The sequence below is a fragment of the Oncorhynchus clarkii genome, chromosome 31 (assembly GCF_045791955.1).
Source record: "Oncorhynchus clarkii lewisi isolate Uvic-CL-2024 chromosome 31, UVic_Ocla_1.0, whole genome shotgun sequence".
NCBI classification, from domain to species: Eukaryota; Metazoa; Chordata; class Actinopteri; order Salmoniformes; family Salmonidae; genus Oncorhynchus; species Oncorhynchus clarkii.
In genome coordinates this window covers 29,630,484-29,644,008 of record NC_092177.1, presented here as the reverse complement: position 1 = coordinate 29,644,008, position 13,525 = coordinate 29,630,484, and the positions used below count along the sequence as shown (strand labels likewise).

The 13,525-nt window shown below is 42.3% G+C and overlaps 1 protein-coding gene across 5 annotated transcripts; it reads right to left on the bottom strand.

Annotated features, from left to right (window-relative positions):
• Positions 1-805: 805 nt before the first annotated feature.
• Positions 806-8,602, bottom strand: LOC139390501 (ras-related protein Rab-6A-like). Of its 5 annotated transcripts, XR_011629513.1 has the most exons (9): positions 8,269-8,571; positions 7,306-7,364; positions 6,391-6,444; positions 5,929-6,034; positions 4,684-4,795; positions 4,172-4,265; positions 3,710-3,803; positions 3,047-3,113; positions 806-2,829 (listed from the first exon to the last, which is right to left on the bottom strand). XR_011629513.1 is itself a non-coding variant. In XM_071137640.1 (8 exons), exons 1-8 carry the CDS (start codon positions 8,345-8,347, stop codon positions 2,765-2,767), a joined length of 636 nt encoding a protein of 211 aa, XP_070993741.1. In that variant the 5' UTR covers positions 8,348-8,602; the 3' UTR covers positions 806-2,764. The 5 variants fall into 5 exon arrangements, 4 of the variants coding, with proteins under 4 accessions (XP_070993741.1, XP_070993742.1, XP_070993743.1 ...); XM_071137640.1 differs by lacking the exon at positions 3,710-3,803 and having other exon boundaries at positions 8,269-8,602; XM_071137641.1 differs by lacking the exons at positions 3,710-3,803; positions 5,929-6,034 and adding an exon at positions 5,273-5,378 and having other exon boundaries at positions 8,269-8,527.
• Between the last annotated feature and the right edge of the window lie 4,923 nt (positions 8,603-13,525).

Sequence of the window (13,525 nt, the reverse complement as noted above, 5' to 3'; positions counted from 1 at the left end):
GCCCAATTCTTTGCATAACAAGCGAAGGATATAAAGACGCTTCAAATGAAATCCGAGATTACTGTATTAAAATATAAATAGGCCATAGTTTAGGCTACATAGACCTATATATTTCAATTATATTTAAATCAGACTCATGTCAATTCAATTGAGTTGTATTTAGCTATTTGTACACTGTCAATTTTTTTGCCTCGATATATTATTCATGATGTGTAACGTGTGCAATGTGACAAATCTTGATTTTGGTAATTCATTATTGTTGGGTATTAGAATAAGCCACCTCAATAGTTGTAGCCATAGGTGATATATCGGGAATAATTATAACCTTCAGGTAAAATCGAAAACGGAGAACGCTGATCCTTCAGTCATAAATAGTTTATGCTTGGCCAATAAGTCACTCTCAAAGTCTACATACTGTATATTGTAAATGCACAATATCTTATGCAAAAATAAAATGTCCTCCTGGCACAGAAACGGTCACATTGTTGGTTACAATTATCACTAATGCATTGTGGAATACATGACAAGGCCCATACATCTATTGATCAGGACTACACTGTAGTGACAAAAGGCAACATTCCATTCATTAGGGCCAATAACCTTTGACCTGTAATACTATATTACACGGATAAAGAAAGAGGTAAAATAAGATATTTTAAAGACCACACTGATAAATAACACATCTGACATTCTTCATTTTGTAGGAACAAAGTTAAATGAACATTTCTAAAGTAATGTGTATGTAAAGGTAGGCTTATCCTATTAATAATATTCATAAAAATAATTTGCGAGAAGCTTGGAACAATTTTGGTGAAATACCTTTACTTCATGTGATACACTTGTGTTCCTTAACTATCCTTTTTGTTTACAGCAGAGTAATACTAACAGCACATTATTATTCACAGAAACATTGCTAAACACTAGTAGACATATTTCAACTGGACAGACACTTCAGAAAAGCACAGAGCTGAGTATTAAGTCAGCGACAGGTAATAGATTTAGCTATTAAGCTAAAGGTTGTTCGATGTAATTAAATACTCATCTACATTTGTTTAAACATTTTAAAATGTTGACATTTTCAAACAATCTACAGCTATTGGTGTGTGGTTGTGGGGTTGGGCCCTTTTTGACTGTGGTTATTTGGTTTGTGTATGCCACCGTGTGTACGTGGTAAAGGACTGGGGTGAAGTGAAGCCCTTTCTGTACCTAAACCAATCCACTGACTATACACACTGCAGGGAGTCAACATCAGTGTGACCGTGGTGACTTGAGACGAAACAACCAGGCCTGGCTTTTGCTTTGAAATTCAGCATCCAAGCAGAGACACGGAAATAAATAAAACACTAACTTCCACGTGCATGCCAGCAACTCTAATTTTTGTCAAGCATACAATGCAATTTTACAGTTGCTTGTGTTAAATAAATTAAAAACAACAGTCATACACAGGCAATAGCGATAAAAATTATCTTCACTGCACTTGTTTTTTTACAGCAAGGGTGTTAGTTGATCCTCAGATACAGCTAACGCTTCCTATCTAAACTGCTTTACAAAACAACTACTGAAGCCAGAGGCCCGTCAGCAGGCCTCTCGATCTTTACAATATTGGGACTCGATTCAGTGCACACCGTTGGTGAACAAACAAGCAAGGCATCTGTGTTCTTAACCGTCTATAAATCCTGCATGATGAGCACGCTGTTCCTGCAAGTGTGATGAAAACAAGACAATACATATATCAATTGGAGGGTGAGTAGGAGACATTGTATGGGCCAAGTGACATGTTTCCATTTAGTGTGTAAAAGGTTGACACCTGCTCACTCCATAGCCCCACACATGGACTTTAAAGACATTTTCTCCTCAGACACAAGATGTTTGTATGCATGTAGATGACTGAGGAAAGTTCCTCTGACAGAGCAGCCATAGTTTTGAAGTGTACATCAGTAGATTTAGGTTAGTATTTTCCAGTACAATGAATTGGGGATTATGTCCCTTTTCTAAAAACGTATACCCTTGTTTCCTATCGGATTGGCTACACATACTTTCTGAAGCATCCCCCTTGGACAACCTGCCAAATTAACAAACCAGCCGCCATTGAAATCTTCAGTCGACTAACTACAGTAATCCTAAATGAATTTATTTGGCTGTTCTTGCCCTTAAAAATATTCCTTATTCATTAGGCTTAAATTAATAGATTTGAGCCAACAATGATTCAAAATAATGTTCATCAAGTTGAGGGGAATCTTTTTGCAATGAAGTATTTAAAGAATTATGGGAATCAGTAACAGACACTGTGTTGATCACGTATATAGAATACTGTAGCTGACCCACTCCACTCTCCATTGGAAATAAAACCAAAGACCTAAAAAGGGACTGAGACCTTTCATAGTCACTTAAATAATCTCAAACAATATCACTTTACAACAATGACAAGTGTGATGGCACTAATGCTCCAAAAAGTGCAATAACCCAGGAGCAGTTAGTTATGTCAGTCTGCAATCCTAGATAATGCCATGCAGTTGGATGACAATCTGGTCATATTCAGCATTTAACCTACTCTGTGTTGACAGTTTTACTTTTTACCTTTAATATTATCTTTAGATGATCTGTTTAAATACAGAGTAATAGCACATCCACACAGTTACTCTGAAAAATCACTGAGTCGAAGGTTCTGCAGCCAATGGCAGTGAGCCATGGGTGGGGAGAGTGGCCACTGAGACACAAGCTGTTGGTGGGGAGGAGGCAGGTCAGGTGGGGGTTTAGGTGTTTACTAGCAGGAGCAGCTGCTCTCTGTCACAGCCATCTCCGGCGGCTTCTCCAGTTTGATATCGATCACTGAGAGAGGAGGTGCTTAAGGAATATTCTCCATTAGACATTTCATGTATCAAACATTTGTGGGGGGATATTATGCAAGTTCAACTAAATTAAATCCATAAGCAACAGATAACATTACAACAGACACTGACACATTTCTGGAGTGTTGATTACATGTTGAGCTCAAACACACTACAAACCATTCTGCCTCGGGGATAACCCCTTTGTGAAAAGATACTGTCCTCTTTGCTCTTCTCTGGTGTGCTATCCATCCCAGGTAGGGCTGCAGCAACACGGCGAAACAGCTGAGGAATCACAAGAAAGGAAACAGTGGAGCAAAACAGCCGTACCACACAGTGCATCAATAATGTAATGTTGGCCACATAACAGTTACAGCCTAGATGGTAAATCAATATTTATAAGAGATCATTTCACACAATAAAAATACAAATAAATCTACAGTACATGGGGCTACATGACAAAATTGATCCTGATATTTATTACACATTCATCTTGGAAGATGTCCCATTTAACACGTTAAGAGTCGTTAACTTGCGTCAAATTGGTCATGTGATTATTTAGATTCTATCCCCATTCAATAAGCCTGTTGATGGCTCCATGCCAAACAGTGAGAAACACAAGCAGACATTGTGGAACGAGGCAAAATAAGAAAAAAAACATGGAGCCAGACAGCGCAGTACAATTGATGCCGAAGCGTTCTAAAACAATGGACGTGAACGTCAACACAACACCTGAGCACTGAAGTGAATCACAACGCAGAGAGGACAAGGAGGACAGGCCATGCGGAGTCAAGTGAAAAGAGAAGGGAAAACTACAAGTTGTGAAAATAGTCTAGGAGGGCAGATTGGGCTGGACTATCCTGAGTGAACAGAAGCTCTACCTGTTTGACATTGTAGCCAGTCTTTGCGCTGGTTTCAATGAACATGACATTCAGTTCCTTAGCTCTCTGCTCGCCCTCTTCCGTGGTGATCTGTCTGCTCAGGCCACAGCCGAGAGGTGGAGAGATGGAGGGATAGACAGACATGAAAGAGGACAGGCCGAGAGGGAAAGGGGGAGATGGAGAGAAAACGAAGAGCTCAGAGTTTTTGGTTAGAAAGAGAGAGGGTTAGTTTGGCCATGCCTCTGAGAGACAAACGGATAGGAGGGAGCAGCTTTGCTGAGAAAAGATGAAACAGCTTGACACGCTATAGAGGGAATCCAAAGTCACTCACAGCACAGTCACTTGGTCCACATTAAACATCTAATCCACATAGTACATGACAAATTACTCTTCCTAAGGGGGAGCATAATGAGCAGTTCTGGAGGCTGTTTGAACACCTGCTGGTGGTAACTGGAAACCCACCTGTTTGACGTTATAGCCAGCCTTGGCACTGGTCTCTATGTACATCACATTGAGTTCACGAGCTTTCCTTTCTGCAGTCTCTACAGACACTTGTCTGCCATGGTCCCAGGGGGAGGGACAGGAGGGGAGGGTGGTGTCAGGGGGTTGGGAGTGGACACCAAATCAAAGTGACATGGGGAGACACCGGGGAGAGGGAACAAAAAAAATGTTGATAAAACCAAAATTTGACAAAAATAAATAAAAGTTTAACCAAATAGTAAGCAGGGTGAACATGGAGTAAAGTTCAATAGATCAAAAACAGAAAACACATGAAAATGAATGTTGTGCCCAATATACTCATTAAAATCTAAATAAGATGGGATGCCAAATACAATCGAGGGAGGAGGAACCAGGCTTTGAGACAAAGTGTTCACACATACAACAGTTGTCAAATAGGTCAATATCCAGTTCAGGGACCACATTGCCGTTTACCACCTCATCAACTACTCTCCACACACACACACACCATGTACCTTTTATCAGCCAGGTCTGTTTTGTTTCCCACAAGCATGATAATGACATCACTTCCTCTCTCTGTTCTGACATCATCAATCCACTTAGAGGTTTGTTGGAATGAATTGAGGTCTGAGTGGAAGAACAGTAGCAATTCAGAATGCATACAGAGTGAGCATGATCACTTTAAATATCTTATGAGGTTTGAACTCCGGGTGAAGGGGATATGAACACGTTAGATACATTTGCTAATCAGAACAGTCATTGCTCCTCATTGAAAGTACAGTTGATTTCAGCAGAGGAGTGAACACATAGTATAGTAGCCAGGTGTTAGTAAGCAAAAGTAAACAGTAAGTTAAGTTTAAGCACATAAAGGAATAGTAGTCCCCACGCCACTGTTAATACAAGGGAAAACTCCCTAACCTCCATGAAGTTGCATCATTAAAGTCCCTACATGGCGACACTAAATGCCTCCAATAATAGAAACACTACTCATACATTAGAAGCTGTTGAGGTTTGCTACTGTCTTATGACAGCATCCTTCCCAATGTAATATCCCAGTTGACCCTGCCCCCCCATTTCAGTGACGAGAGCACAGCTCTAACTCACTGGTGATGTCATAAACCACCACAGCGATGGTGGAGTCGCGGATGTAGCTGGGAATGAGACTACGGAAACGCTCCTGTCCAGCAGTGTCCCAGAGCTGGAGTCGGACCTGGGGAGTGGGACGGAGGAGAAGGAAACGGGACAGACGGAAAGGGAAAATGGAAAAGAGGAACGACATAAAATAGTTGCAAGAGAACATCATGGCAGCAGAGGCGGAAATGCTCATGCATCCTGGAATAGGAAAAAGCTTTCCTATGTAGCTAGCAGATGACCTGTTCCAAATGTTGACACTTTTTAGTTACCTAGTACAGATGGCAAATGTTCTAAATCAATGCATTTGGAACAAGGAAAGCATTTCCCCCATTCCTTAGACAAGCCCCTTTAGGGACAACATTTCCACAAGCACAATCACCACTGGATGTACTAAGAGGTGTACCATTCCACTCTATTGGCCTATTTGGAACCATTGCACCAACAATGTCATTTATAATATCTACTGACTTTATGGTAGCACATAATTCTCAGACAATGGAAGCCCTGAAGCACTAGGAGGCCATTTTCATTACTACAGTCCAGTGACGTTGCCAAGCTGCGGAAATGCTGTTTGCCCTGTTCTCCCCTTCCGTCCACTGAGGGAAGGGCAGGGAGGTGATACCTACTTGCTATGTCATAAACCACCACAGCAGCGGCTGAGTCTCTGATGTAGCTGGGGATGAGACTGCGGAACCGCTCCTGCCCGGCTGTATCCCACAGCTGGAGCCGAATCTGTGGCCAACCACACAACAAACCGAGGAGCGGACACAGTTCGAAACCCAGCCATGGGAATGGAGGGGAGGGGTGGACAGAGACAAAAACGTATGATGATGGAACTAAAAACAGAATCATGGTAGGAAAGAAAACATGGGCTAAATGAAAACTGATAATGAAACTGCAACTCATAGTGCATCTACGTCCATGCTTTAAACAAGCAGTCTAGTCAGGATTAGATAAAAAGGAGACTACCTAAGCCCCTTTTTGACAGTGGCTTGGAGGGGGATATACAATGATCTCATATGGGCACAAACTTAAGGAGCATGTGGTTTAAAGTGATGTAGATGATATAGAAGCCAAGTGGTACTTACCGTACGATCTTCCAGATACATCGTTTTCGATAAAAAGTCTATGCCAATTGTTGCCTGCAAGACAAAAAACATTCTCCTCAGATATCACTACCAAACTGCATGACTGTACTACATTCAACAATAGGCCAAAGAAAAATATGGCCTTGTGTCCTTGTCCCCCCCCCCAGTTTTGTATCATATTGTATGCAAGCTATAATCAGGTTACAAAAAACAGAACATGGCTCTCAAAGGCAGACATTTCCACCAAGCAAAACAACCCAAAGCTCAGAGTGGTGTGGATGCCAACTAATGTTACCCTTTTTCCTCAGAGGACCTGAGCCCTAGGACCATGCCTCAGGACTACCTGGCCTGATAACTCCTTTCTGTCCCCAGTCCACCTGGTGGTGCTGCTGCTCCAGTTTCAACTGTTCTGCCTGCAGCTATGGAACCCTGACCTGTTCACCGGACGTGCTACCTGTCCCAGATCTGCTGTTTTAAACTCTAGAGACAGCAGGTGCAGTAGAGATACTCCGAATGATCAGCTATGAAACACCAACTGACATCTACTCCTGAGGTGCTGACCTGTTGCACCCTCTACAACCACTGTGATTATTATTATCTGACCCAGCTGGTCATCTATGAACATTTGAACATCTTGGCCATGTTCTGTTATGATCTCTACCCGGCACAGCCAGAAGAGGATTGGCCACCCCTCAGAGCCTGGTTCCTCTCTAGGTTTCGGCCTTGCTAGGGAGTTTTTCCTAGCCACCGTGCTTCTACACCTGCATTGCTTGCTGTTTGGGGTTTTAGGCTGGGTTTCTGTACAGCACTTTGAGATATCAGCTGATGTAAGAAGGGCTTTATAAATACATTTGATTGATGTGTTAGTTACATGCAATGAATTACCAGTACTGTACTTGAGACAAGATAATGTACCTGATAGGTGTTGTCAAAGCTGTCATACATAAACCTGGTGATAAGCGATGTCTTTCCCACTGTAAAGACAGAACATTTCGTTTACATTGACATTTTCTAAATTCTGCATGATCCTCTGCAACTGTAATTCGTGAGGAAAAGCAATAAAACGTACCTTTATAATAAACATTTAGCTATTTAAAACACAATACTGACAGTGACCATATATGTGATGGTATTGTTTATTTCCATGATAAATCGAAAAACTAGGCGTTGGAGTACTGACCCACGCTGAGCTGGCAAAGGGTGGAGCCACGAATGAAGGCGATAACTAGCTAACGTTAGCTAGCTAAAATAGAGTGGGAAATCGATATACCGTTTTGGGGCTATGCAAATCTGAATTAATATTTGTTTGAAGAAATAATATAGCATATGTCTGGTTTATTTCTCTGAATGTTGACGTTTGTCACAGGAAATGGCCACGGTTGAATAAAAGGCTCAGTGAGTTAGCAAGCTCAACTGGCTCCCCTCTGACAGACGTGGCTTAGCAAACTGACTCCACCCACACAAGCTGAAGTTAGATACCAAGTAAACAGAAAAACATTCACATCAAATGGAAAGAATGTAACTTGAACTCGTGAATGACACCGACAGTTCAGTATCTTAACGTTAGTTAGTTACGGGATACGACCAAATATATTACCAAGCTAACGTTAGCTAGTACCTAAATTAGCTAGATAGCTTTATCCACCAATATCTTTGGCAACATGATCTCAAGCAACCAATTTTTGCTGATTCAATGGGATAACGTTAGCTAGTAAGCAAGTTCCCTTGGCTAACATATAGCTAACTAACGTAACAAGGCGTCGTTTAGCATAATGGTTCTGTTTCGGCCTGGCTAGCTAACAGCCAGGCTAACGTCAGATAGCGGTACTCTCACCAAAACAAATACTCACATGCTCTGCTGAAAAGACCTCCACTTACCACTTTGTTCGCCTAAGAATACGAGCTTGAATTTCCGCAGGGGGTTGCCAAACTCTCCACCGCCGGTCGTGGTCGACATCTTTATTAAACAATAAATAACAGCTGGCTAGCTATATTGCCAATTTCCTAAGCTGTCTCGACGGGAAAGAGACACAGGGTAGTATATCGATAGCCTAGCTTTTGTTGCGTGCTGTGTGTATGCTAGTTCTGTATGTGAAATTGTGACGCGCGAGCAAGCACCCCCTGACGGACAGACTACGAGTACCAAAAAGTGCAGGGTTGCATTCCAAACACTTAAAAGACACACCCTATCCCCTCAGCCCTCAAATTAAGTGGACACTTCTGATGACGTATCCTGACGTCTGACGAGTATACACTTGCAGGGCAACGGTCGAGGGAAGAATTCATTAATTTCAAATGGATCTATCTTGCCCGGAAATGTGTCACTCGTTCTTCCCAACTGTTGTGTGTGCCTTATATGTGCAGTCAATTATGATTGCATTTCATATCTTGGCTAAAAGACAGCTCCCAAAAATTAGTTCATGTCATTTTTGCCATATTAAATACATGCTTAATTATGTGGACAAGTATCCTGCCTCTATTGTATTGTGTTTTGGAGAAATTGGGGGCCATGTTAGCAGTAACTGCATACTGTGAAACCAAGTTAAATACAAGCCATTTTTCTAATTCCCACACTATAATCAGTTACTGCATTTTTGCTTGGTAGGGCAGCATAGTCCCTGTGCCCAAGAACAACAGTGACAGCCTATAGGGAGGAGATCAGAGACCTGGCCGTGTGGTGCCAGGACAACAACCGCTCCCTCAACGTGATCAAGGCAAAGGAGATGATTGTGGACTACAGGAAAAGGAGGGCCGAGCACGCCCCACTCTCATTGACGGGGCTGCAGTGGAGCAGGTTGAGAGCTTCAAGTTCCTTGGTGTCCACATCACCAACAAACTATCATGGTCTAAACACACTAAGACAGTCGTGAAGAGGGCACGGCAAAACCTATTGCCCCTCAAGAGACTGTAAAGATTCGGCATGGGTCCTCAGATCCTCAAAAGGTTCTACATCTGCACCATAGAGAGCATGCTGACTGGTTGCATCACTGCCTGGTATAGCAACTGCTCGGCCTCTGACCGAAAGGCACTACAAAGGGTAGTACATCACTGGTGCCAAGCTTCCTGCCATCCAGGACCTCTATACCAGGCGGTGTCAGAGGAAGACTTCATCCACCCTAGTTCTCCAAAAGGCTTCTTAACAGCTTCTACCCCCAAGCCATAAGACTCCTGAACACCTCATCGAAGGGCTACCCAGACCCCTCTTTTACGCTGCTGCTACTCTCTGTTTATTATCTGTGCATAGTCACTTTAACTCTATGTACATGTACATATTTCCTCAATTACCTTGACTAACCGGTGCCCCCGCACATTGACTCTGTACCGGTACCCCCTGTAAATAACCTCGCTATTGTTATTTTACTGCTACTGTTTAATTATTTGTTACTTTTCTTTTCTATTTTTTACTTATTTTTTCTTAACTTCTTAAAGCACTGTTGGTTAAGAGCTTGTAAGTAAGCATTTCACTGTTGTATTCGGCGCATGTGACAAATAACATTTGATTTGATTAGATTTGATCCGCAGACATGAACTGTTAGCCAACCTACTATATCAGGTAAATGGAAAATGACGATGTATAAGTGTGATATCAGGAAAAGATATGTGCTCAAGTTAATGTTTTCAAAAGCTAACCAAACAAAAACATCATTACTTTTATGATACGTGTTTGAGTCGTCATGTGCATTAGTAGCACAATTTTACATTCATTTTTACTTACACTTGTATGTTGACTTCTCCATATTAACATTGGTTTTAAGTTTTGGCTGACTTTTCTTAGCGGCTAGACAATCTGGACCCTCTCTTTGTAAAATGAACTGCCGAAATTGTTGCAACCCCTATTACCTCTTCAAAGGGGGTGACACTCTAGACCCAAACTGCTACAGACCTATATCTATTCTACCCTGCCTTTCTAAGGTCTTCGAAAGCCAAGTTAACAAACAGATCATTTTGAATCTCAGCGTACCTTCTCCGCTATGCAATCTTGTTTCAGAGCTTGTCATAGGTACACCTCAGCCATGCTCAAGGTCCTAAATTATATCATAACCGCCATCAATAAGAGACATTACTATGCAGCCGTATTCATTGACCTGGCTAATGCTTTCGACTCTTGTCAATCACAACATTCTTATTGGCAGACTCAACAGCCTTGGTTTCTCAAATGATTGCCTCGCTTTGGTTCACCAACTACTTCTCCGATAGAGTTCAGTGTGTCAAATCGGAGGGCCTGTTGTCCGGACCTCTGGCAGTCTCTATGGGGGTGCCACAGGGTTCAATTCTCGGGCCGACTCTCTTCTCTGTATACATCAATGATGTCGCTCTCGCTGCTGGTGATTCTTTGATCCACCTCTACGCAGACGACATCATTCTGTATACCTCTGGCCTTCTTTGGACACTGTGTTAACAAACCTCCAAACGAGCTTCAATGCCATACAACACTCCTTCTGTGGCCTCCAACTGCTTTTAAATGCTAATAAAACTAAATGCATGCTCTTCAACCGTTTGCTGCCCGCACCTGCCCACCTGTCCAGCATCACTACTCTGGACGATTCTGACTTAGAATATGTGGACAACTACAAATACCGAGGTTAGACTGTAAACTCTCCTTCCAGACTCACATTAAACTTCTCCAATCCAAAATTAAATCTAGAATTGGCATCCTATTTCGCAACAAAGCATTCTTCACTCATGCTGCCAAACATACCCGTGTAAAACTGACCATCCTACCGATCCTCGACTTCGGCGATGTTATTTACAAAATGGCCTCCAACACTCTACTCTACATTCTATTGGATGCAGTCTATCACAGTGCCATCCGTTTTGTCACCAAAGCCCCAAATACTACCCACGAGCCAACAAGACCTGTATGCTCTCGTTGGCTGGCCCTCGCTTCATACTCGTCACCAAACCCACTGGCTCCAGGGCATCTACAAGTCTGTGCTAGGTAAAGCACCACCTTACCTCAGCTCACTGGTCACCATAGCAGCACCCACCTGTAGCACGCGCTCCAGAAGGTATATCTCACTGCTCACCCCCAAATCCAATTCTTCTTTTGGCCCGCCTCTCCTTCCTGTTCTCTGCTGCCAATGACTGGAACGAACTGCAAAAATCTCTGAAGCTGGAGACTCTTACCTCCCTCACTAGCTTTAAGCACCAGCTGTCAGAGCAGCTCACAAATCACTGCACCTGTACATAGCTCATCTGTAAATAGCCCATACAATCTACCTCATCCCCATACTGTATTTATTTATTTATCTTGCTCCTTTGCACCCCAGTATCTCTACTTGCACATTCATCTTCTACACACCCTACCATTCCAGTGTTTAATTGCTATATTGTAATTACTTCATCACCATGGCCTATTTATTGCCTTTACCTCTCTTATCCTACCTCATTTGCACATGCTGTATATAGATTGTCCTACTCTATTATTGATGGACAAGTTTATGTTTGTTTATTCCATGTGTAACTCTGTCTTGTTGTATGTGTCAAACTGCTTTGCTTTATCTTGGCCAGGTCACAGTTGCCAATGAGAACTTGTTCTCAACTAGCCTACCTGCTTAAAAATAACAAAATATATAACAAAATAGAAAAATAAAATAAAAATTGGACCAACAAAACAAATAGCCGCGGGGATTCCCCCAAGGGCATAAGGCAAGTGTAAGTGGAGGAGTGTGTGTATTTTATGAGTTCAAAATGCAGCCCAATGGACAAGTCTTCTTATTTGATAAGGTTTAACGTGGCGGTTGGCATCTGATAAACTTTGCATTACCGCCACCTACTAGACTGGAGTATAACTACCTTGTACTTTGCTTAAAAAATATATTTATGAAAATCAACAAATCCCCTATCATCTAACCCTACAGTCACAAAATCTATATCACTTGTTGGCCCTCAGTATTGGTACAGATCTATTACTCACACCACTCCTCTCAGGATCCCTCCCCTAGACCAATCTTCCTCTACATCCTTCAATGCCTCAGCATACGACAACTTCTGCACTACTCTAACCCTGGAAACCTCAACCTGCCTCTCTCACATGGGACATTTCTGATCCCCAGCCCCATGGGCGCCACTACAATTAACACATACCACTACTTTCCCCCATGCTACACATTCCTTTGTCACTTTGTCAAGCAAAGACTCAACATCCAAACTTAAAAGGACAGACAATGACTAATTTGTTTCACCACTCGTGCCACCCTGTCTGCGTCTCACCAAACAACGAGCATCACAAACACTGGGTACATTCACCGCTACCCCAGTAATCACTCCTTTCAATGGCACCCTTTTCTTGAGAGCAGAACAAAGCCTGCTACCTATGACCAGCAGAAACACAAACAATTATCACAAGAGCACTTTTGGTTACTTTTACTGATTCCACAGCACCCAACTCTTGTTTTCACCCACCCTGAAACCACAAATGGATCAGCCAAAAGGCAGTGCTCCACTTTTTCCAAAAATGTAATTTCTACCGTCACAGACTCCTCTTTCTCCTGACCCTCGGTGCAAGCAACAATGAACAAGTGATGGTGCTACAATTTGCTTTGTAGCTAATGGTTTAAATGTTCTGAATTATTTGTCTGTGGGCTTATGTGACTGCATTAGTCATAGTCCATGTGTGACACGCTAGGAACCATAGTTTTGGTCCATGTTTCCCAGGGGCCCTAATTAGTGTGAAAGATATAAAATCACCGCGTTCCAGTTTGTGCTTGTCATTTGTTTCAGACCCATTTGAAACCCCATGCTGTCTTGATAATTGTTTGGGGGGTGTGGTTGATTGTGTTTAGACGTTGTTTGTTTGAGGTTGACAAAATGCAAGAGTTTATTGCATTGAAAGACATGCAATTGGCCCAACATCCTTTGTTGGTTGCAGATTGTCATGTGTTTGGAATGGCTTTGATGGATGTGGGGAATTGCTTATCGTAATCAGAGGAAAGAAGCGGTGAACTAACAGAAGACAGTGAGGAGATACACTAAAGATTTGACACAGGAAGTAGGAGGTGAACATCTTTTTATTTTTTTGTTGTTGAATAAGACATGATCCTGTGTAGCTCAGCTGGTAGAGCATGGCACTTGCTATGCCAGGGTTGAGGGTTCGATTCCCATGAGGGACCAACATGAAAATGGATGCACTCAC